This window comes from Hypomesus nipponensis, chromosome 20, assembly GCF_054491055.1.
Source record: "Hypomesus nipponensis isolate SF chromosome 20, ASM5449105v1, whole genome shotgun sequence".
Lineage (NCBI taxonomy): Eukaryota > Metazoa > Chordata > Actinopteri > Osmeriformes > Osmeridae > Hypomesus > Hypomesus nipponensis.
The window spans coordinates 11791896-11814273 of NC_140380.1; the positions used below are offsets into that span (position 1 = coordinate 11791896).

The 22378-nt window shown below is 46.5% G+C and overlaps 2 protein-coding genes across 6 annotated transcripts in view; one reads left to right on the forward strand and one right to left on the reverse strand.

The window, feature by feature from the left end:
• LOC146246417 (homeobox protein PKNOX2-like) overlaps positions 1-11325 on the reverse strand; it is a 52600-nt gene extending 41275 nt beyond the window's left edge. Inside the window, exon 1 of one of the 5 annotated variants that reach the window (XM_084683803.1) lies at positions 11226-11325. The gene's annotated coding sequence lies outside the window, so the exon portion shown is untranslated. Of the gene's footprint in view, positions 1-10612; positions 10677-11225 lie in introns of those variants that run through there. The other 4 variants (XM_084683806.1, XM_084683802.1, XM_084683805.1 and 1 more) reach the window with 4 other exon arrangements.
• A 110-nt stretch (positions 11326-11435) lies between these two features.
• On the forward strand, positions 11436-14603 carry tmem218 (transmembrane protein 218). Its single transcript, XM_084683813.1, has 3 exons — positions 11436-11852; positions 12026-12128; positions 13943-14603. The coding sequence occupies exons 1-3, from the start codon at positions 11743-11745 to the stop codon at positions 14081-14083; spliced, it is 354 nt and encodes a 117-aa protein (XP_084539939.1). The 5' UTR covers positions 11436-11742; the 3' UTR covers positions 14084-14603.
• Positions 14604-22378: the final 7775 nt, after the last annotated feature.

A 22378-nucleotide genomic window follows, 5' to 3' on the forward strand; every position in this document is an offset into this window, starting at 1 on the left:
ATTAAACACTAGCAAGCTAACCTAGGTGAGATTAGACACTAACAAGCTAACCTAGGTGAGATTAGACACTAGCAAGCTAACCTAGGTGAGATTAGACACTAGCATGCTAACCTATGTGAGATTAGACACTAACAAGCTAACCTAGGTGAGATTAGACACTAGCAAGCTAACCTAGGTGAGATTAGACACTAACAAACTAACCTAGGTGAGATTAAACACTAACAAGCTAACCAAGGTGAGATTAGACACTAGCAAGCTAACCTAGGTGAGATTAGACACTAACAAGTTAACCTAGGTGGGATTTAACACTAGCAAGATAACCTAGGTGAGATTAGACACTAACAAGCTAACCTAGGTGAGATTAAACACTAGCAAGCTAACCTAGGTGAGATTAGACACTAGCAAGCTAACCTAGGTGAGATTAGACACTAACAAGTTAACCTAGGTGGGATTAAACACTAGCAAGATAACCTAGCTGAGATTAGACACTAACAAGCTAACCTAGGTGAGATTAGACACTAGCAAACTAATCTAGATGAGATTAGACACTAGCAAATTAACCTAGGTGAGATTAGACACTAGCAAACTAACCTAGGTGAGATTAGACACTAGCAAACTAACCTAGGTGAATTTAGACACTAGCAAGCTAACCAGTAACTAGCCAGTCTGAGACACGCAGGAGTTGCCTCTTCTCTAACCAGGTCAGAGACATAGAGGAGGGTTTTATTTGCCTCCAGTGGGCCTGCGTTTCATGGCTGCGTTTCTTCCCAGACCATCGGCCGCTGTCGGCGTCTCGATGAGGATTGGAGCCATATAGACGACTTCCCCTGTCTCCATCTCCGAGAGGAACAGCCGGTACCCCTGTCTGCCTTTTATTCCCCTCAGACGGGTTCTTTTTAAGAAAAGTTAACCCTTTCATATTCACGCAGGTCTCTCTTTTGAAGTACTCGTAACCGGGTGTGTATGAACGACATACTGACTGGGATATTTTGTCTATTGCTAGGCTTTCCAGGGGAAGGAAATGCTGAAAACAGCTAGAGGCCGCATCTTTACTGTACACACTGCCTGCGTGTTGGATTCCGTTATTTCAACAACAAAACAAGTCAAAACATCCAGCAAGAGTTTGCTTTTGAAACTACTAGGAAATTGTATTCTTGAACAAGTTTCTTTTTCTTCTCAGTATAGGTAGCAGATTGTCCTCCACACCCTGTCCCTGTAGCTTCAGTGCCCTCAGTACTTTCAGTGCTTTTCAGGACAAGATGTCTTTAAGAGAGCGTGGAAAGCTGAGATGTGCTCTGGATCTGTATTAGATGTCTATAACAGTTTATAAATACCTCCCCAGCAGGGTGTTAGCGAGGGAGAGAAGGACAAGCAGCCAGGCTGTCTCACTTCTCCCCCGCACCACCAACACACACGTTCACACTCACTTAGACTACTCTCACCAGCAAACCTGAGCACACACACACCTCCTCAGACACACACACACATGTATAAACACCAAGCTCTTCCCACACTTACACACCTCCCTCCCACACACACGCACAGACACACTTGCACGTGCTTTCACACTCAATCAAGTAATTCATGCAGGCAAACACACACGCAGACAGACACACAGAGTGGAAATCAAAAGGCAGGTGCAACTGGTCCTTTAGCATTTCTCTTCCCTCGACTCCGCGAGCCATTCTCTCTGGTCTCTCCCTGGTTACCCACCGGTTCCATGACTACCAAACAACACTCATCTAACCTTGGTGTCAGACCTCTTAACCCACAGCCTCTGCTAACAGCCTACTGAGATGTAGTGTGTGTGTGCGGGTGTGTGGTTAAATGTGTGTGTGTGTGGCCGTGTCGTTCCCCAGGGCGGGCAGGGTGTGACCCTGGGAGGTCGTGACCCTGGGAGGTCATGACCCTGGGAGGTCGTGACCCTGGGAGGTTGTGACCCTGGGAGGTTGTGACCCTGGGCGGTAGGCCCTGGCAGTGGTGTGGACAGGCTCCTCTCCTGCCTCAACTGCCTCTTTCTGCCCTCCCTGCCTCAACTGCTGCTTAGCTTTCACTTTCATCACAAAGCCTGTCATGAAGCTTTTGAGGTGAAGCATTATAAAGTATGAGAATGTGTGTGTGTGTGTGTGTGTGTAGGGATGGTAATAGAAAGGGCAGTGTGTGCGTGAGTGTGATGGTCGAGGGAGGGCTCATGGCCATGTCATAAGTGGGTTTTCTAGGAACAGTGTAGAATACTGACAGACAACATAAGGTACTTATGATTTCCGCAAATCCTCTGAGAACAAAAACATCTCAATCTTAAAAACAACCTCAACAAACAAACACACTGAGCCAGAACGAGGATTTCTGAAAAGTGCTTAGCCACCAGATTCACATTGGCAATGGCTTTGAGACCAGTTTAGAACAAGGCTGTTATGTTTCATGAAAACTTCATGAAAAAGAGTGACCTTATCAACACATAAAACATCAAAGCTTCTTTTCTTCTGAATGGAGTAAAGCACATCTGCGATTTAAATTAGACCAAATCGATCAATCGAACAGAGGCCTCAATCACATAATGTGTGCAACGACTACTTAAAAAGTTGTTCCGAAATATTTCATGGCTGTTTGCTTTCTATTTTCTGAATCTTTAAATCCACAGAAAAACAAAAGGATGTAGAAAATGTCATGATGATTGCAAGCACTGTTATCTATTCCCATTTTCACTTTTCTGTAACTGCTAGCACAATACCCATCATTAGACAAGCAACGCAGATATGCTAACATGCTAATTACCCCACACTCGTTTATAATGTGTGAAATAATCTAATATGATGACTGTGATAATTAAGCGCACAGAGATAAGATAAAAGAGGCAACCAATTATGAATAGAAGTGAGAGAATATAATTATTCTTTGTAGTGGAGAACTCTGTTGAAAAAATTAATACAGTGTCCAAATGTATATTTAACACACTGTCCAAGATATTGCATATCACATTTACACAAAGAAACTCAATATTCTGCATCAATTTGATTATCTGTTGTACAATGCAGCAAAAAAAATTCGACTTATTTCCACATTCCACAAAGTAACATTCTGTAACACTTTTGTTCCGAAAAAAGTCAAGCTAAATGAGAAATTACGTCACAAAAGAAGCAATTGAGCTATTGTTTTAGGATTGAAATGTAGGCCAAGAGTGGATAAGTCAGAGCTCAATGAGAAAATAAAAGACAACATTGGCAGACACCAACAATAAATCCATTATGCTGCAAACTCTCTGTTGTTGACAAAACTGCTCGGTCTGCAGATTTGTTTAAGACCGTTTGTTATGATAATTCCATGAAAGCGTGCTGGTTCCCTGAACCTTACCGTACACTTGTTAAATCTGTCATGTTTACTTTCTGACTTTAAAAGGCAAAAATGTTTGCCTTGGGTCCCATCAAACGCAACAAATAAAAAGGGACGCGTCTGTCTGTGAAAGGGAGGTGTGTAGGAAGTTGGATGAATGTTGTTGAGTTGTAAAACATAACCACTTCTTAAATCATAAGTGACATGTGGTTAGGCTTGCTTTAACATTCAGCAGACAGTTCACACACAGCTCTCATGCTGCTGACTGTCTGCTGCTACAGATCAAAGCAGCAAAGTCACTCGCCACAATACCGTCTTTATTCTGGGGCTGTTTGAGGCTCAACTGTTAAACTAAATCACATAATTTTATGGCTTGTTGACGTAAAGAACATCTTTGGGGACAGGATCTTCATATACATGTCGCTAAGAGTTTCCTTTTAAAGGGTGATAAGCAGCACCAGTTAAAAGTTCGGCACTCGGACACAAGTCGTATCATCTTACTAAGCTTTAGCTTGGCCCATGTAGCGCTGGTCTGAGATCAGCGTTGAGAATGGAGACTGTGTTCCAGGTAGCGCTGGTCTGAGATCAGCGTTGAGAATGGAGACTGTGTTCCAGGTAGCGCTGGTCTGAGATCAGCGTTGAGAATGGAGACTGTGTTCCAGGTAGCGCTGGTCTGAGATCAGCGTTGAGAATGGAGACTGTGTTCCAGATAGCGCTGGTCTGAGATCAGAGTTGAGAATGGAGACTGTGTTCCAGATAGCGCTGGTCTGAGATCAGCGTTGAGAATGGAGACTGTGTTCCAGATAGCGCTGGTCTGAGATCAGCGTTGAGAATGGAGACTGTGTTCCAGGTAGCGCTGGTCTGAGATCAGCGTTGAGAATGGAGACTGTGTTCCAGATAGCGCTGGTCTGAGATCAGCGTTGAGAATGGAGACTGTGTTCCAGATAGCGCTGGTCTGAGATCAGCGTTGAGAATGGAGACTGTGTTCCAGGTAGCGCTGGTCTGAGATCAGAGTTGAGAATGGAGACTGTGTTCCAGGTAGCGCTGGTCTGAGATCAGCGTTGAGAATGGAGACTGTGTTCCAGATAGCGCTGGTCTGAGATCAGCGTTGAGAATGGAGACTGTGTTCCAGATAGCGCTGGTCTGAGATCAGCGTTGAGAATGGAGACTGTGTTCCAGATAGCGCTGGTCTGAGATCAGCGTTGAGAATGGAGACTGTGTTCCAGATAGCGCTGGTCTGAGATCAGAGTTGAGAATGGAGACTGTGTTCCAGATAGCGCTGGTCTGAGATCAGCGTTGAGAATGGAGACTGTGTTCCAGATAGCGCTGGTCTGAGATCAGCGTTGAGAATGGAGACTGTGTTCCAGATAGCGCTGGTCTGAGATCAGCGTTGAGAATGGAGACTGTGTTCCAGGTAGCGCTGGTCTGAGATCAGCGTTGAGAATGGAGACTGTGTTCCAGATAGCGCTGGTCTGAGATCAGCGTTGAGAATGGAGACTGTGTTCCAGATAGCGCTGGTCTGAGATCAGCGTTGAGAATGGAGACTGTGTTCCAGGTAGCGCTGGTCTGAGATCAGCGTTGAGAATGGAGACTGTGTTCCAGGTAGCGCTGGTCTGAGATCAGCGTTGAGAATGGAGACTGTGTTCCAGATAGCACTGGTCTGAGATCAGCGTTGAGAATGGAGACTCAAGGAGGCTCTGAAACCACCACAGCCTCCTTGGGGTCCAGCCCCGCAGAGACACAATCTGTCTCATGCTTATTCGCTGGGTTGATAAAATAACACAGGCTAGGACTCTACACATTCCTCTAAGAGAGGCACTGGAAGAGCATTGACAGCAAGCTCAAGGCTGGGCTAGCCAACAGAAATCTGCTGGTTGTTGTCTAGCCAGGGTGTAGGTTTACCTTGAAAGGTGTGTGTGTGTGTGTGTGTGTGTGTGTGTGTGTGTGTGTGTGTGTTGAGGGGGTGGCAGGGTATGTGCAAATCATAGATCATGCCTTTGATTTGTGGTTAGGGTATAAATACAGTCACCTATAAAGAACAAAGTCGCTTTTAAGTAACTTAAGGGTAAATAGTATCAGCCAGACTAAGTTATCTGGTTGTGTGTTTCTCCTGTAAATCAATTTCAATTATAGTTGAGAAACACGACTCAAATTAAGAGGACATTCTTTCCTAATTAGCTGCTTATATTTTTTTCTGGAGAAGCAGACAAGAGAGAAAGAGCTGGTCTGATTTGTGGTCTAGTTACAAACTGAAGAGGAGAGGTGCATGTGCAGTTCTGACCTCTGGGATTCCTGCATTATATTCCAGGGATAAAACAGTACGCCTTTAATACTTTACAGGTAAAATTTAGATAGAACAGGAGACATACAGTTTCCATACCAGATCAAATAAAACATTCCAGAAACTCTGTGGACGTAAAATCCATGGCGGATTTATGGCTTGAGAATGAACCACACTGAGGAAGTTACTGTCGCTAATAAGTGAAATGACACCCATTAAGACAAATGATTCTGTGCTCTCTGCTAAACTGCTTTCAGGCCGTTTGTGTAAGGCTTTCTGTGGTGGCCTGTTGAAAGGGCCAACCGCCTGCCAGTGGCAGCATGGTGCGCACTCTAAAACAGTTTCCTGTTATAACGTCTCAGGGAACAGGGAGTGAAATGAATGGACAGCTTAAGACACACTGTTCTATAACACAACCCAGAGAGGCATTCATCATATCATCCAAGATCTGTAAACGAAGGAGCTTTGTCTTAAATGAGTTAAACTATGAATCAGCACCGGTGGATCACAGGGAGGGATTCTAGGTGGGTAAACAGGCAGGCGGAAGGATCCTAGGTGGGTAAACAGGCAGGTCAGCTCTCTCGCACCACTAGACAACATTCCCAAGAACCACGAGAGAGACAGTTCACACTCTCAAACTAATTGAGAGAATATGAACTGTCACTCACCCCCACCACCACTCTCTGGTAACCTAATTTAAGAGGCAGATACTCAAAGGACACAAGGGGATTTAAGGGAAGAGAAGGACTACATTTATATAATTTTATTGCCCATACATTTATTCATTTTTTTAAAGGGAGTGCGAAAATGCAGCCACATAGTGCTTGCTATGATTTTCTTTGCTTTGATCTGCTGTTCAATTCAAATCAAATATTTTTAACCTCACCCAGCTCAGCTGTTACTGGGGTGCTTGAATATAATAAATTCAGGATTTACTGGCAGGCTTCACATTTCTTTCTGTGAGGCTCGTATTCATTTATTAGGATTATCTGCATTCCGCCAGAGATAAGACCAACAGCACAATGAGGTTTGCAGTCTTTAAATGCAGAATTAATAATAAGCTGTTGCTAATTTGATTTAGCTTTTGATCCTTGAATAATAAATCATTGCAGTCTAAAATAAGATTTCCATTGTACTAATAAAATTATAATAATACAATTATAATGATCTCAAGAGCGCACGACTGCTTACTGTTGATGACCATTCAATGCATACAACACACTGAATTAACTCTAGAAAGTTACTAATGCTACCTGATGGATGTTTGAAACTCCCTGCACATTCACCTACAGAACTATCCTGTCTGGGTGCCTCACTCACTTTCAGGAATGTTTCCCTGCTGTTTGTTCATTTCCTTCCCCTACAAAGATAACATGGATGCTATAATTATTAGATAATGACTAAAACCATGGTAACTTATTTCATGTTGTGCAGCTGTACAGTATATCTGGAATAACAGTAGTTCAGCCAGAATCCTTCTCGTACCGTTCCAGGTCAGCTGTGTACTGGAGAACCACTGCAGTAAGTGAGCTGCTGTTCATCGCCAACTTGAAATTCAACAACAGTATAGATTGTTGGAAATTTAGTTGGGGAAGAAAAAAAAAAGCCCTTTGAAAGCTAATGCATTTTCATGACCCGTCTACTCTCTGTCCTTGCGGAGTGGTAGATCTGCCAATCGCACGTGATGCCAGCGATATGGAGGATCGTTAAACCCACCCTGTTCCCCTGGAAGCATAAATCAAGCAAATCCATTTCCCTCCGTCTGGTCCCTGGTGGCGACCCCGGAGCCAGGCCGGCCCCGCACTGCCGGGGAGCGGGCGGGGGGAAAGCTGCAGGGTCGTTCGGACGTTGAGCCTTCTGACAGCAAAAGCAGACCTGGCTCCTTCTCAGGAGAGCAATAGGGATCAACCAGGCTTAGTGGGCATGGACGTCCAGGCCACAGATGTCGAACTGCAACATGCATCCCAATGGTCTGGACCACAACATCTAGCCTTGCTGTTAAGATACGGCCCAAGAAAATCAGGCTTCGTGTTGGACCAGGCCCTAAAAGATGCCTTAGTTCAAACGGAAGGGATACACATACAACAAAGGGCCTCATGAATAATTCCAGACAGCATGTGCACCTTCTTCAGAATCGTTCCAGAAAATGAGGCCCCCAGAAAACAATGATGGTCTAAATATCTGGGAGCCAGGGAGGACATTAGAAATAGAGGGCTATTAGCCATGCGATACTCTGAAAACCTTAAGGATCTTCAGAGGAAAATGATGCGTTCGTTATTTGGGTACCATGAAGGTAGTATTAGGAAGCAGGACCGGGAAATGATTTGAGATGGGTTCAATTTCCTCAATCACTTTCCGGTCGTCCATAAATGCTTAAATTGGTTTACAACATATGCTCTCATCGCTCTGTTTACTCCCTGCATTTAGTGCAACTGAATCGCTTTATTAGTGATTATCCCCTCAGAAGCTGCAGGAGTGCACAGCATTGCACCTCCTAATGTCATTTATCCATGATGTGGAGAATGGAAATATGCAAATAATGTCTGAGTATTTTGGAGCTGCGATTGTGCCCCTGGGCTGCTTGTCCCACGACACAAATCAACAATTAAGATCCCAGCAGGGTTTTGTTGCATGTTAATTGGCAATATCCCTATATCCCAACATCACATGCCAAGTGGGACACATCACAATGAACTACAAAATATCACCGGTATTAGTAGAGTCTATGTTTGACAGGAGACCAGAAAAGTGTATCTGCGTGTGTGTGTGTGTGTGTGTGTGTGCTCGTCAATGCAGAGGACAAAATAGAGTAGAGAGAGAACGAAAAGCTGACAAAATATCTACAAATCTTAACATGCACACTTGATTTAAACCCTTCCAAGCAAGGATTACCAATGTGTTTGCACGATTAGAGCTATTCTGACAAGAGATTCAGACGATGAATCAACTCATGACTGACGTACTGGAATTCCAACTGTCGACAAGGATGTGTTTATGAGAATGTGTGGTTTACCTCTCAGCGAATGACTGAGTGCCTTCATCAAATTTCATATAGTACTCCATTTGTAAGAAATTGGGGAGCCTATAAATGAGTTTGAAAAATATATGAAATCTGACTAGCTTCTGAATCTAGTTTAGGAGCCAAGAGCTACTTTAAATTCCTTTTTCAGGACTATGGTCAAGTATATCTAATGACCCTAAATGTAAGTTCATAAATTACTATATTCTAGGGTAACTTATGAATGTAACAATAAATCCTGTATAAAACATGTTTCTTAACCCTTATTTACTGGTGAAGCAAAACTGTTTAAATTATAATTGTGTTAGTCCAACATAATTTTCTCTATTGACCATCTGATTTTAAATAGGCACGTTTAAAACATGCAGAGATTGTCTATGACAATATTATTTATTTTTTTATCAAACTTGACGTTTTGGTTATAGTTATCTAGGGTCTGAATTTTCACTATGTAGAGGGCAAAAACTAAGTATTGTGCTGTACACAGGGGTTGCACTTATTAGCCTACATTTGAAATACTTGTTTTCTACTAACTTTAACAGTAGGCCTAGATATTTCTTAGAGAAATACATATAGCCTAGAAGATTGGAATTGCTGCACTAATCAAATAATACATCTTCCGTGTCCTTTTACTGAATTATGTTTTGTGAAATGTCGAGCTCGCATGCAGATTTGGAACAAACGAAGATAAAAAGCGGCATCAAGCCGTGCCACACAAAGACCGCCAATGTTCAGTACGAAGATATCAAGCTGGGAAGGCTATGACTCGAACATGAAAAGTAAACATTGGATAAGCTGACTTGCTGCCGGCCATGCAGATGTCATTCAGCACGACACATTAAAGAAATCAATTGAAAAGCGCAATGTGATCATTTATTACATCAATTTGAGGACAATGTTTGGAAACGCCAAAGGAAACATGAACATTTGTTGTGGGAAATTTTAACAAGCATTTTCCAATTTTTGCTACAAAAAAATTAATGCTGTCAGGAAATTATGATCTACAAACAACCATCTAGATATGTGACGAATTGAACAATGGATATTAAAGCTCCCATAACGCAGAGAATAACGCGTCCTGTTTGTATACAACTTGCGAAACCTTTGTTGCCACATGCCATGCCTATGATAGGTTTCAGGAGCCTATATGGTGGCATGTACAGTTGACTCTTATAACAGTGATACTGTTTATCGACACGGCTTAGCCATGAAAACCCCCAACAGCAATTTCCAAACAATATTGTCCATCTTCCAAAGCAAAAGAAGCTAGCAGATAAAACCGGCCGGCCGCGATTGCGACACGCACACTCAGATGTTTTCAAATAATTCACCATCTACATAAACGTATTTAAAATCGTATTTAACATGCATAAAGCTAAAATATGCCTATAGACAGAAAGCCTTTACGGATAGCCTACATAAATAATTCTTCTCGGAACAGAAATCCATTGTACAGCGCGTGAAGAGCGCGTTCAGGTGCTGTGTCTAAAATGTCTGGTTGTATTCGTAGATCTCCTCGTACCAAAACATTGTTCTATTGTTCAGTCCTGAGAAAACACAACGAATATCCGCGCAAAACGTGACCTTATTAACAGTATCATTACGAACACATTTTCTTATCCAAACCCCGCATCAAGCAGTCGACCAAGAGTCTTTCCATCCAGTAAAAAAATGCTTATCTTCTCTGTACGTTTTTCTATTCCTTTCCTCCTCCCTCCCTCTCTCTCAAACACTTTCTCTCTCCCTCCTCCCCCTTTCCCTGTCTATCTTGCTCCCTCTCTCTCCCCCTCTCTCTCTCCCTCTGGTCTCACACTCTCTCTCCCCCCTCCCCCCCCCCGCCCCCCACACTCACACACTCCCCTGCCTGGCCTGGCTGCCTGTATGAATAATGTCCTGCCTTTTGTAATGAGACCGAGCGAAAAAAACACGCTCGAGTGTTAGCCTGGTCTATGCTCTGACATTGAAAATGAATGACAGCTTACCTGAATGCCAATCTTCATCAGACTGACACTAGGCTGACAACACTGCCTATACTCCCCTGCACGAGCAGTGACGTCTGCCATGTCAAACCCCTCCCACCACCACCCCACCCCCCTACCTCCTCGAAGCCCCCCTCCCAACACCTTCCCTGGTCTCTCCCCAGTTATTGCCACACACGCCCCTGTTTTGCGCATCTCCATTGGCGTGGCCCGCTGGCCCCCTGTCGGTGTATCACCAAAACTACATCTCTATGGTCAAACCTTGTGCGACAGGAACAATTTGAAAACCACAAGAAAGTAGCTCTAATTCATTTCAACCATGTAGCCTATAGTAAAATGGTATTGTTACTAAGAACATTTGAGGGTTTTTCATATTTTATATCAATCAGGGAGACAAGCTGCATGTAGGCCTATGGAGGTTATCGATAAAACCGAGATATAACTAAGTTACTCAATGTCATATCAATCAATAGGCTATTATTTCAGACACATTTTCCAGCATTTCACACATGTAGGCTACGTCAGGCCTGGGATAACCTATTTTTCAACTCAAGTAGCAGCAAGCACATTTTTTAGTTTGTAACTTTAGCCATGTACATTTGACACTTGAACATACCTTTTCGACGGTTTCAAACAGTCGCCACTCAAAGAAACCGACATAATTTGAAATCTACGAGCTTCAGCTGGACCAGTTTTCTGCGCGACTAAGACTTCAACTCCCATCATACAATTGGCGGATTCGCCATCTAGCAACAAAGACAACGATTGGCTCTGCTGGAGTTTATCCATCCTATAGGCTTCTAGATTATTTGTTACCAAGGATGTCGAGAACGCAGATTGAAGCTGGGTCACCAACTAGCTAACCTAGCTAGACTAGTCTAACTACATTAGTTTTTTTTGTGTATCACGATCAGTTTTCGTTTAAACATACAATAAAAAGTAACAACGATTACACGCTTACTAAAGCCTTATCCTTTCTGCTGGCTGTATAAAAAAAAAACGTAACAACCAGCGAGAATGATGGCTGATTGAAGCTAATATTATCCAGCTATCGAGTATTTCGCTGAGCAGTCTGACATAAAACAATTCCGGGTTTTTAGTTAACCATTATTACTCCACCGGAAGGGTTTACAATGGCTGGAACGGTGCTTGGGGTTGGCACGGGGGTGTTCCTCATCGTTCTGATCTGGATCGTGGCTTTCGTTTCTGGGATGATTCTCCTCAGGGCATCTGGAACGACCAAGTAAGTAATACCTCAGGCTTTGGTACTGTACTAGTGCCAGTAAACGTTCAGCCTTCATGAATTCAGTGGTGAGTTCTTGCCTACATGTTCAGTGGAACTGCGGGCTGTAGCATATAGTTAATATAACTAGATTCAAACCGTGTTGACCACACTGGGTTCCGTTCCGCCACCAGGCTCGGAGTGGTGCCCGTGTTCCTCCTGGCGCTCATCATTACCCTGGCGCTGGTCTTCTTCCCTCGCAGCTCAGAAACACCCTCGCCTTTCAGGGAAAAGGAGGTACAGACACACACACACACACACACACACACACACACACACACACACACACACAGCTGTAAACTGTCCCGATAGAGTTGCTGTCACAGGTACCTCAGAGTATCAATACCAAACAAATGACTGGAGTCATGACAGCCTCCTCTTCAAGCTACCCTTCATCATCGAGACACCTTCACAATAAGCCATTACAACAGTATGTTGCGGATGTTTGTGGAGTTGCAGGGTTTGAAGTGTTGTGTCCGTAAGGCAGGAGTTTACTGGTTTGGGTTGAACGTGCAGATGCTGTCAGTCAGAAGGACTTCTGGTTTATCTCTCTCCAACAGCAGCGCAGGCTAGACACACCGCTGCTGCGGTTCCTCAAAGCTCCTGCCAAATAAACCAGTCAGGTCCTCCAGGCAGGCTGTTCCCCCTCTGCAGGACACCCAGTGCTGCCCAGACCAGACCAGCCCAGACCAGACCAGACCAGCCTGGTTAGTTTCAGCAGTGCAGGCGCGGGGCTGGTCCACCCAGATGGAGGCAGCAGGGGGGCTCCGTGGGTGTTTAGACTCACAGGCGAGATGTTTCAGACCGGGGGAGACTGGTCGACTGGTTCTTGCCTTTATGCTTCATCTATTTTTAATAGGTGTTGATTCATTATTTGCTTTCATGATACCTAATTTACCTTCATGATTTATTTTCCATAGCTTTTCCAAATTTTATTTTGGGGTTAGGTTTATAGGGTTTATTATTATTATTTGGGGCTAGATTTGTGTTATTGGACATTTTTATTGGAGATTTAGAGTCCTACATTTCCGTTAATGCTGTTCATGCTTCACTGTTATATTAAGAATTTTTCTTTTTTAAAGATGTCAGTGAAAATATAACATTCATATCTTTGTTTCGGCCTTCTTTAGATGTGTAAGGTTGTTCCTGTAGAGAACAGTTGGTGGGAAGCTCGAAGGGTGGTCCGGTCAGATGGGTGTTAAACTCACCTCACAGCTTATTAACTTGTGTGTTTCCTGCTTTTTCCTACGTGGGTGTACCTTTATTCCTGTTTCTTGCCTGCGTGTGCAATAAATGGCTAACCTGTCGTTGTTAAACAAAAGCAAAATATCACAGTGCCAATTAGTCCGGCCCAAGGCGGGGGTGGAGGGGGGAGGTGGAGGGGGGAGGTGGAGGGGGTGAGGGGGTACCAGAGCCAGCATGGTGCTCTCTGCCACATTAATAAAACATGGATGCCGGCTCTGAGCCCCACTAGTTAGCTAATTGGCAGATTAGAAAGTGAGATGTGTAAATGAGAGGATTCTGTGTCCGCCGGAGACAATGCCTCCATACACAACACACTCCTCTCTCTCTTTCTTCCACTCGTTTTCCTCCTCCCTTCATCCCACCGTGGCTGCCCTGCTCTTTAGGCAGCTGCAGGAGATGTGTTGTGTCTCCAGTAGACTTGGCGTCAGGAGAGACCAGGGGGGGAGGAGTTGGGGGAGTTTGTAGTTGTTTGTTGGTGTTTGGTTTAGTCGGTATAGCCTAAACATTGGCTTCATGTACACAGATTTTTTTTTTTCTGCTGTCCATCCATTTGTTTTACTTTTTACAGGTTCATTTTGGGAGCTAATACAAATGCACACATGCTACAAGTCTGCTTTGACTTCTCAGTGAAGCAAGGTTTGTTTTTGTGGGCTGTAGTGATGCATTATGGGAGTCCAAATTGATGAAGCAGCCACTGGTTGAAGACTGGAGCCTCCTTCTCAGCAGTGCCTTTCACACACTGGCTCGCTCATGACACCTTGTGGACAGAAGATACACTAACATCTCCCTCTCCTTTCTCCTGTCAGATAGTGGACACCTTCTTCATTGGGCGCTACGTCCTCCTTGCGGTGTCCTGCCTGGTGTTCCTGGTAGCTCTCTTCCCCCTGCTGACCCAACACCTCCTCACCCCTGTCTACGCCACACCGCTGAGACCGCACCACTGCTGACCCAACACCTCCTCACCCCTGTCTACGCCACACCGCTGAGACCGCACCACTGCTGACCCAACACCTCCTCACCCCTGTCTACGCCACACCGCTGAGACCGCACCACTGCTGACCCAACACCTCCTCACCCCTGTCTACGCCACACCGCTGAGACCGCACCACTGCTGACCCAACACCTCCTCACCCCTGTCTACGCCACACCGCTGAGACCGCACCACTGCTGACCCAACACCTCCTCACCCGTCTACACCACGCCCCTGACCCAACACCTCCTCACCCGTCTACACCACGCCCCTGACCCAACACCTCCTCATCCGTCTACACCACGCCCCTGACCCAACACCTCCTCACCCGTCTACACCACGCCCCTGACCCAACACCTTCTCACCCGTCTACACCACGCCCCTGACCCAACACCTCCTCACCCCTGTGTACACCACGCCCCTGAGACCGCTTTAGAAGTCTATCTTTTGTATAAATCGTGTTTTAATATTTAAAAAATAAATGACTTTATAATACATCTACTTGTATTATTTAGATGTATGTTGTTCCCCTGCTTCCCTCTCGTGGTGTTAGATATGCAGCTTGGAGTCCTGAACCACAGAAGATGCCAGGCCCCTGGTATGAATATGCATCAATGTTTGTTTACCTTGTTGAGATGCAGAAGTTCGGCTTGCTGATTGGATTCAGTTAACCAGGATATTTGAGTCGTCTCTCCTTGATTGGCCCTGGTACGTCTAGGAGCTGTGTGCTTCCTGAAGGCCTCTCCAGCCGAGGGAACTGAATGAAGACGCGAGTGTGAGGGGATGCAATGATGTGAAGGAGACTTCTGGCACTTTCTAAATGAAGGAGGGTGATCATTTCCTCCAGATTCATTCTGCGTTCCGTCACATCGGACTGGATTTAAACCGGATAAATTGCATCTGCATTGACATGGTAATTTTCCCTTAATGGATGCCACCCTATAATACAACACTGGGGGGGGAGAGAGGAAAAGAACACTCAAGCCAAATATTTGAAAACAAATGTCAGTTTTGTCTGCGTTGTTAGTTTGTTAAAGTAGCCTGAATTTACATATCAAGCATATCCTCCAAAATATAAATCTGTTATACGAATAGCTCAAAAATCTATTATTGCTGTTATTTACTTGTTATTCAGTGAATCTGTTAGAACTTAGGGTGAAGCTCATTTGCAGCCAGTATGTGTCTAGATATTACATTAAAAACTCAGTATGTCACACATGATAAAAAAAAATGTTTACAAATCAGAAATAATTTATAGCGGCCAGGGTAAGCTAATTTACATACAAATAAGATAACTGGTCAGAGTCATTCTAAATATGCATCTTAGATAAACTACTGTAGATCCTAGAGTGCAATGACTATTGTAGGGATTTTTATTAATTTTTTTACCAGTAAATACTGTGCAAATTCTATGCGAAGGCAAAGAATAATGAAGAGTAACTGGGTTATTATTGAGTCTCAGCATCAGAAAGGTTAGGGTTAGGGCTAGACCTGTGACATCAACCCAGTCACTGGAAACCCCACGACAACAACAATGTAGCCACTAGAATTCAGTCATAGCAACAAAGAACAAGGGGGAACAGTCAATGATCTTGACAAGCATTTCTATACCCAGACCCCTTGTTAGTGGTAAACACCACCATAGACAGAACCCCAGAGCTTTACACAGTAGCCAGGTGTGCACCTACTGTACTCTCATTGTCCTCCCACTGTTCCAGCATATTCATACATGTCGCTGTGGCTCCTGTACTCACCACACTGGAAAAGTTATAGATAACAGGCTCTATGGAAGATGAAGAGTTTGCTATTGATGGAGAGGGGAGGGGCAGATTAGAGGCTCATTGCATATACCCCCCCTCCCCCGCCCCCCTCCCTATTTAAGTGCAAAACTTTGCGGGACGTGTGGTGGAATTCCAACCAGGATGATGAAAGAGAATCTAATGAATCAAAACCAATCCTATTAGTTCCGGCCCACATCTCCACACAGGGCCTCTTTCTGTCCAGCGATCCTCCACAAGATTTCACACAGGCTGGGGAACCACAGGGTTCAAAACCCCCCGTGCTCTGCAGGGGACTGTTGCCTTTAATCGAGCGCGTGATTACCCAGAAACGTGATATTAGCCGTGTGTTAAAGTGGGAGATCGTCTGAATTATGACACTTCGGGGATCAGGTGGAGAGTTTAGGGCCTTGTATTGAAGCTTTATTCGTCATTTAGGAAATTTGCAGCACACCTTTTGAATTACAGCTGAATTGTTTCCAGAGAATCTTGAATGTTTTTTTGTCAGCAACAGTTGGTATTTGAAGGCCGCAATTCAACAGATGCCACCAATTACTGCCTTCAAGATCCCTAGTAGCCAGTCTGTCAGTAACAGGGACCAGTTCAGGTCCCTGAGGGCATTTCTCCGGGTGATCACAGTGTCCTCATTTGCGCTATTGCGCAAATTCTCGTTTTATCCCATCTTCATTTTCATGTCAGTAGCAGAACTCTGTCTCCGGGGAGTGGAGAGGACGCAGAACAAAGAGGGGGGGGGGATCGAGGCTCATTTAGAACCTCCAGCTCAAGTCTTTGTGGAGCAGCCAGCTGGACATACAAAGAGGTTGAGGAGGGGGGGAGAGATGGGGGAGGGGGGGAGAGATGGAGATATGGGGGAGAGAGAGATGGGAGGGGGGAGAGAGTGAGAGATGGGAGGGGGGGAGAGAGTGAGAGATGGGGGGGAGAAAGGGAGATGGAGAGAAAGATGGGGGAGAGAGGGAGCGAGATGGCGGGACAGAGAAGTATAAGCAGGATGTGGGTGTGTGTGCTCTGTTGTTGAAGCGAGGGAGGAAGAGGAGGGTTTTGAGGGTGGGGACGGTCTTCACTCAGTCCTGTATAGACATCCACTGAAGCAGAACTCCTGATTTGCTTTTCACACACCAGACTCTCTCTGGAGCATGATACCCACCAGACTCTCTCTGGGGCATGATACCCACCAGACTCTCTCTGGGGCATGATACCCACCAGACTCTCTCTGGAGCATGATACCCACCAGACTCTCTCTGGGGCATGATACCCACCAGACTCTCTCTGGAGCATTATACCCACCAGACTCTCTCTGGGGCATGATACCCACCAGACTCTCTCTGGGGCATGATGCAGCCCCTGTCACCACCTCTGAACTGGGGTCCTTCCTCTCCCTGACGGCGGTCTGAAGAGCTTGTCCTCGACGTCTCAACTGAGGCTCAGACCCTCCACCTCCGCAGCAGAACACAATAACACAAGCTTAGGTCCGTTGTCATGGGAAGGTATTCAAGAGCTTTCATCAGACGGAAAGCTTAAGATGAATTCTTTACACAAACTGGTAAGAGGACAGTCTCGGAGTGAGACAGGTCTAAGCCCGTATCAAATCCAAGCTTGCTGACCAACAAGTGGAACTCTGGGAAATGAGGAGGTTGTGTCCGACGGAATGTCTGGCTGGATGCATCGCCATGGGAACGAGCTGCTGGGCGCGATGGGAGTCAGCACCCCGTCACCCTGACAACAGCCGGTGTATTTTTGGGGCAGAGAAGAGTTGGTTCTCACTACCACCCCCGTCCTGCTCCATTACCCCCTTTGTGGTGGCCAGAGGGTGGCTGTCAGTGCCCCGCACACGCCCCTACCTCAACCCCCCGGCCCCCCAACCCCAGCCTTTCTGCCCCAATCCTCCCTGGCCAAGGCCCCTCAGCACCCTCGCTCCAGGCAGCCCCTGCCTCAGGCCCCCCAGCCCGCTCCCTCCAGGCAGCCCCTGCCCCAGGCCTCCCAGCACCCTCGCTCCAGGCAGCCCCTGCCCCAGGCCCCTCAGCACCCTTGCCCCAGGCAGCCCCTGCCCCAGGCCCTAACCGAGGGCTTGTTGTTGCCACTGCCTCACCCCTCTGCCAGTGATACATTACCCAGCTCAGAGGTCAGGGGGCTTCCCAGCAGCCCCTCTCTGCCCCTCTCTGCCCCTCTGTGCCCCAGCCCCTCTCTGCCCCTCTCTGCCCCAGCTCCTTTCTGCCCCTCTCTGCCCCTCTCTGTCCTAGCTCCTCTCTGCCCCTCTCTGCCCCTCTCTGCCCCAGCTCCTTTCTGCCCCTCTCTGCCCCTCTCTGTCCTAGCTCCTCTCTGCTCCTCTCTGCCTCTCTCTGCCCCTCTCTGCCCCTCTCTGCCCCTCTCTGCCCCTCTCTGCCCCTCTCTACCCCTCTCTGCCCCTCTATATCTCTCTGCCCCTCTCTGCCCCTCTCTACCCCTCTCTGCCCCTCTCTCCCCCTATCTACCCCTCTATGTCTCTCTGCCTCTCTCTGCCTCTCTCTGCCTCTCTCTGCCTCTCTCTGCCCCTATCTACCCCTCTATATCTCTCTGCCTCTCTCTGCCTCTCTCTGCCTCTCTCTGCCCCTCTCTGCCCCTATCTACCCCTCTATATCTCTCTGCCTCTCTCTGCCTCTCTCTGCCTCTCTCTGCCCCTCTCTGCCCCTATCTACCCCTCTATATCTCTCTGCCTCTCTCTGCCTCTCTCTGCCCCTATCTACCCCTCTATATCTCTCTGCCTCTCTCTGCCTCTCTCTGCCCCTCTCTGCCCCTGTCTTTTTCTAGCGTCGTGTCTTGAATACTTCTGTTTACAAGCCAGTCAAATTTCACGTTGATAGCCATGTCACACGGAGCACAGAAGATCCTAATTGATTCAAACCCAAAGCAGCAGCTGACCCAGCATGTGTCTGACCAGAACACTGTGCTTGCACCTCTCAAACCAGCGGAGGGGAGCACCAGAGTCAACTGACCAGAACCGCTTGACAAGGCTGCTTGAAAACGTTTGTTTTATTCGGACTGCTAAGCCAAAATGATGTATGAGGTTCAAACTGTGCAGGCAGGCAGCTACAAATTTGCCTGGCTAGTTTACTGGTGGGGGGTGGATGCAGGGGGGCTGCAGTTGTCTTGTTAAAGGAAGACAGCAGGGGGCAGGGGGGCAGGGGGGACCTTTGTGGCCTTTCAGTTTCTTCAAATGGAGCAACACTTTCTCTGCCAGATAATTGATACGTAAGCTCTGAAAATTGAAATGGTCACCATGCAGATAAATTAATTATCTCCACTTCCACAAACGCGAGTACTATAGGCCCAGTGTCTTATTATTTTTTCCCCCGTCTTGAATTTGGCGTTTCATGTTCTGTTGTAGATTCCTTGTCATTGAAGCTGAATAGTTGCAACAAAAGACTGGCCTCGCTCGGCATCTGATGAGATCAAGCATGTTTGAAAACACTCCCTCTTCTGAGCAGGCTATCGCACCCTCGGGCCAAACCCGTCTGCTCCAAACGGGTGAGCACAGTGTTCCCTCCGTACTCTCGACGGCCACCGCTGAAGAAATTATTTCAAAACAGTAAACAAGGCGCAGAAGCAATGCATACTGTGTCTGTCGTCTCAGAGGAAGAACCAGTGCTGCTGTGGAGGACCTGGATCAGTCTGCTACTAGACACTTGATTAATGGAGGCGATCTGACTTGGTAAAGCAGCACCTCTCTCCCCCTCCGCCCCCAAAGCAGGCCTTGTTCTGGGCCTCCCTCTCTCCCCCTCCGCCCCCAAAACAGGCCTTGTTCTGGGCCTCCCTCTCTCCCCCTCCGCCCCCAAAGCAGGCCTTGTTCTGGGCCTCCCTCTCTCCCCCTCCGCCCCCAAAGCAGGCCTTGTTCTGGGCCTCCCTCTCTCCCCCTCCGCCCCCAAAGCAGGCCTTGTTCTGGGCCTCCCTCTCTCCCCCTCCGCCCCCAAAGCAGGCCTTGTTCTGGGCCTCCCTCTCTCCCCCTCCGCCCCCAAAGCAGGCCTTGTTCTGGGCCTCCCTCTCCGTGCAGAACGAATGACACAGATGCTGCTGAAGACAGGCCCTCCCCGTGCTCCTCTCACAGCATGACGCCTGGAACTGGGTTTTCAATCATTGTTTGTCCCCAACTTCTTTTCCCCCTAGAAGAAAAAAGCCCCGGAGAGAAAGAGGAGGGTGAGGGAAAGAGAGCAAGGAGGAGAGGGGCGGGAAAAGAAAGAAAGAGGGAGGGAAAGAGAGGACAAAAGCGGGTTCTAAGGACATAAAGAAGAAAAAAACATTCTTTATAACAATCTCCAAATAATTTGGCATAGGGAGGCCCAGGATTTGTCAGCAAGGGAGAGTAGCTGAGCTGTATCTGCAGGGTTCAAAGTCCCCCTGGGCGATGGATGCTACGCTACGACTCCGGGCGCAGTAGGTCCGATTGAGATAAGAAGTTTGTGGTAAGATGCAGGTTGCTGCGTGGCTGGTGTGGGCGTCCTGGCTGTACACCCTGGCAGAAGGCCTGCGTCCCTGCCAGCTCCACTGCACCTGTCCCCTGGAACAGGGGCAGGAGCCGGGGCAGGGGCCGGGGCAGGAGCCGGGGCAGGAGCCGGGGCAGGTGGAGGGCTCTGTCACCCTGCCCCGGGACCACAGGGAACATGACCGGCAGCGACCCGAGCGCAGGCAGCCTCCTCACAGGAACAGGGCCCACCGGAGGAAAGGTGAGCCCGTGTCACCAGACACACTGTGCGACTTCTGAACCACCTGGCAGCAGAGAGGAGAGGGCTTGTTAGTCTATGGAGGGTCAGTCTGGTTTGGCACACAGGTACTGCTGACTCTACTGTCTGGAGACCTGTGGAGTGAAACTCTGTGTTAGTGAAGCTGTGGCAGGGCAGGTCACTAAGGAGTTTACTATTAAGTTAAATATATAAAATATTTAAAAAAACTTATGGTAGAGATTATTATTTAACTACAACCTTCTTTTAACTTTGATCAAGCAGAGAAATATAGTTTGTCAACACATTTAACGTGCATATTATTTATCATGTCGCCAGCTACAGTATTTTTCTCACAGTAATAGAGAGGTTGCTCATTGTAAGAAATGTATGCGTAAATTATGCATGCTTGTCATTACTGTATTCTTTTATAGATGAATTCTTTTGTCACAGAAAGTGAGGCAGTCTTGTGGCTGTTTTGAGAAATGTTGTAGTCAAAATGCCTCCAACTGAGAAGATCAAGGCATGAAATCTTTAACATGGGGGGGACGGGGGGGGACGGACGGTAAAAAAAGACAGTTTCCAGCCTGACAGGAGTTGACTCTTGTTGCTGCATATTTTTTATTACATTTAGTTGAGCTGAGTTTTTGTTGTCACATAATAAGAATTCTTTATTTTGTTGTTTTGGTCATTTTAACTTGGGTTCGTAATTCACTCTAGTCATTCAAAAAGGCGTTTGAGTAGTCATGTGTTTAACTGACGAATTCCCTCCAGACCTATGAAGTGATGAATCACACTGATTCTTTTCTTAGATTTTTTTCTTAACCACATCACCTCCAGGTCAACATTGATTGCAGATTAAATAGGTCTCTCATCTGATAGATCTCAATTGATCTATAGTCCAGCCTGTTCGCTAGCCACTTGATTTACACACGGCAGTGAGAAGCTTCAAACATCCCATCAGTCACGTTCTCTCATTTCATTCACCCCTCTCACAATGGCCAAGACATCCTTCAACCTTTAGACCGTTACATGAAAGTCTCATTTATATGTGATCCCTCCGCAAAGACCGACCACCACCGTTCTCGTGAGGCCTGGCGTTCAGATCGTGGGAGCCACATCCCTCTTCCTCTCAGGCAGCTTTTGTTGTGTCTGAAAGCTGGCCCAGGCCGTCCAGACCAAGTTGTTGGATCAATACAGGCGTCCCTCACTTGGCCAGGGTTTTTGAGGCGGCACAATGGCCAGCTCGCTAAACAACACATTATTGATGTGTTCTTTTGGAGGGAATGAACTACCACAGCTAGTCCTGCTCTCTCCCCTTTTGGGAGCAGTGTTTGCACAGGATCCTGGGTAATTGGGATAAGTAACTATCAGGTCCTCAGCTTGTTTGTCTTGGGCCCTCACAGCTACCCTCTAGAATATGTGATACTCTTAAACTTCCTACATTTTACACTACATTTGAATCATTTAGCAGAAGCTTTAATCCAAAGCGACATACAAATAATGCTTTTTTGTTGCAATTTTTTGTTTAAAAATACATTCTTTGCATTGCTACAATAAACAATGTAGGGATCGAAGCAAACCACACTTATCCTAATTTTAGAATTATGTAAATTCCATAGTAGGCCACCAGACTTCGCCTTACAGCGCCATCTGTGAGTCTACATAGTGACGAAGCTGTGGTATGCTGTTATTGAAACTCATCAGATGTCATTTCCATGTATTGTTTTGAAGCATGGGAACCTCTGAATTTCCTGCCTTTCCATCATAACTGCAGCAACCAAC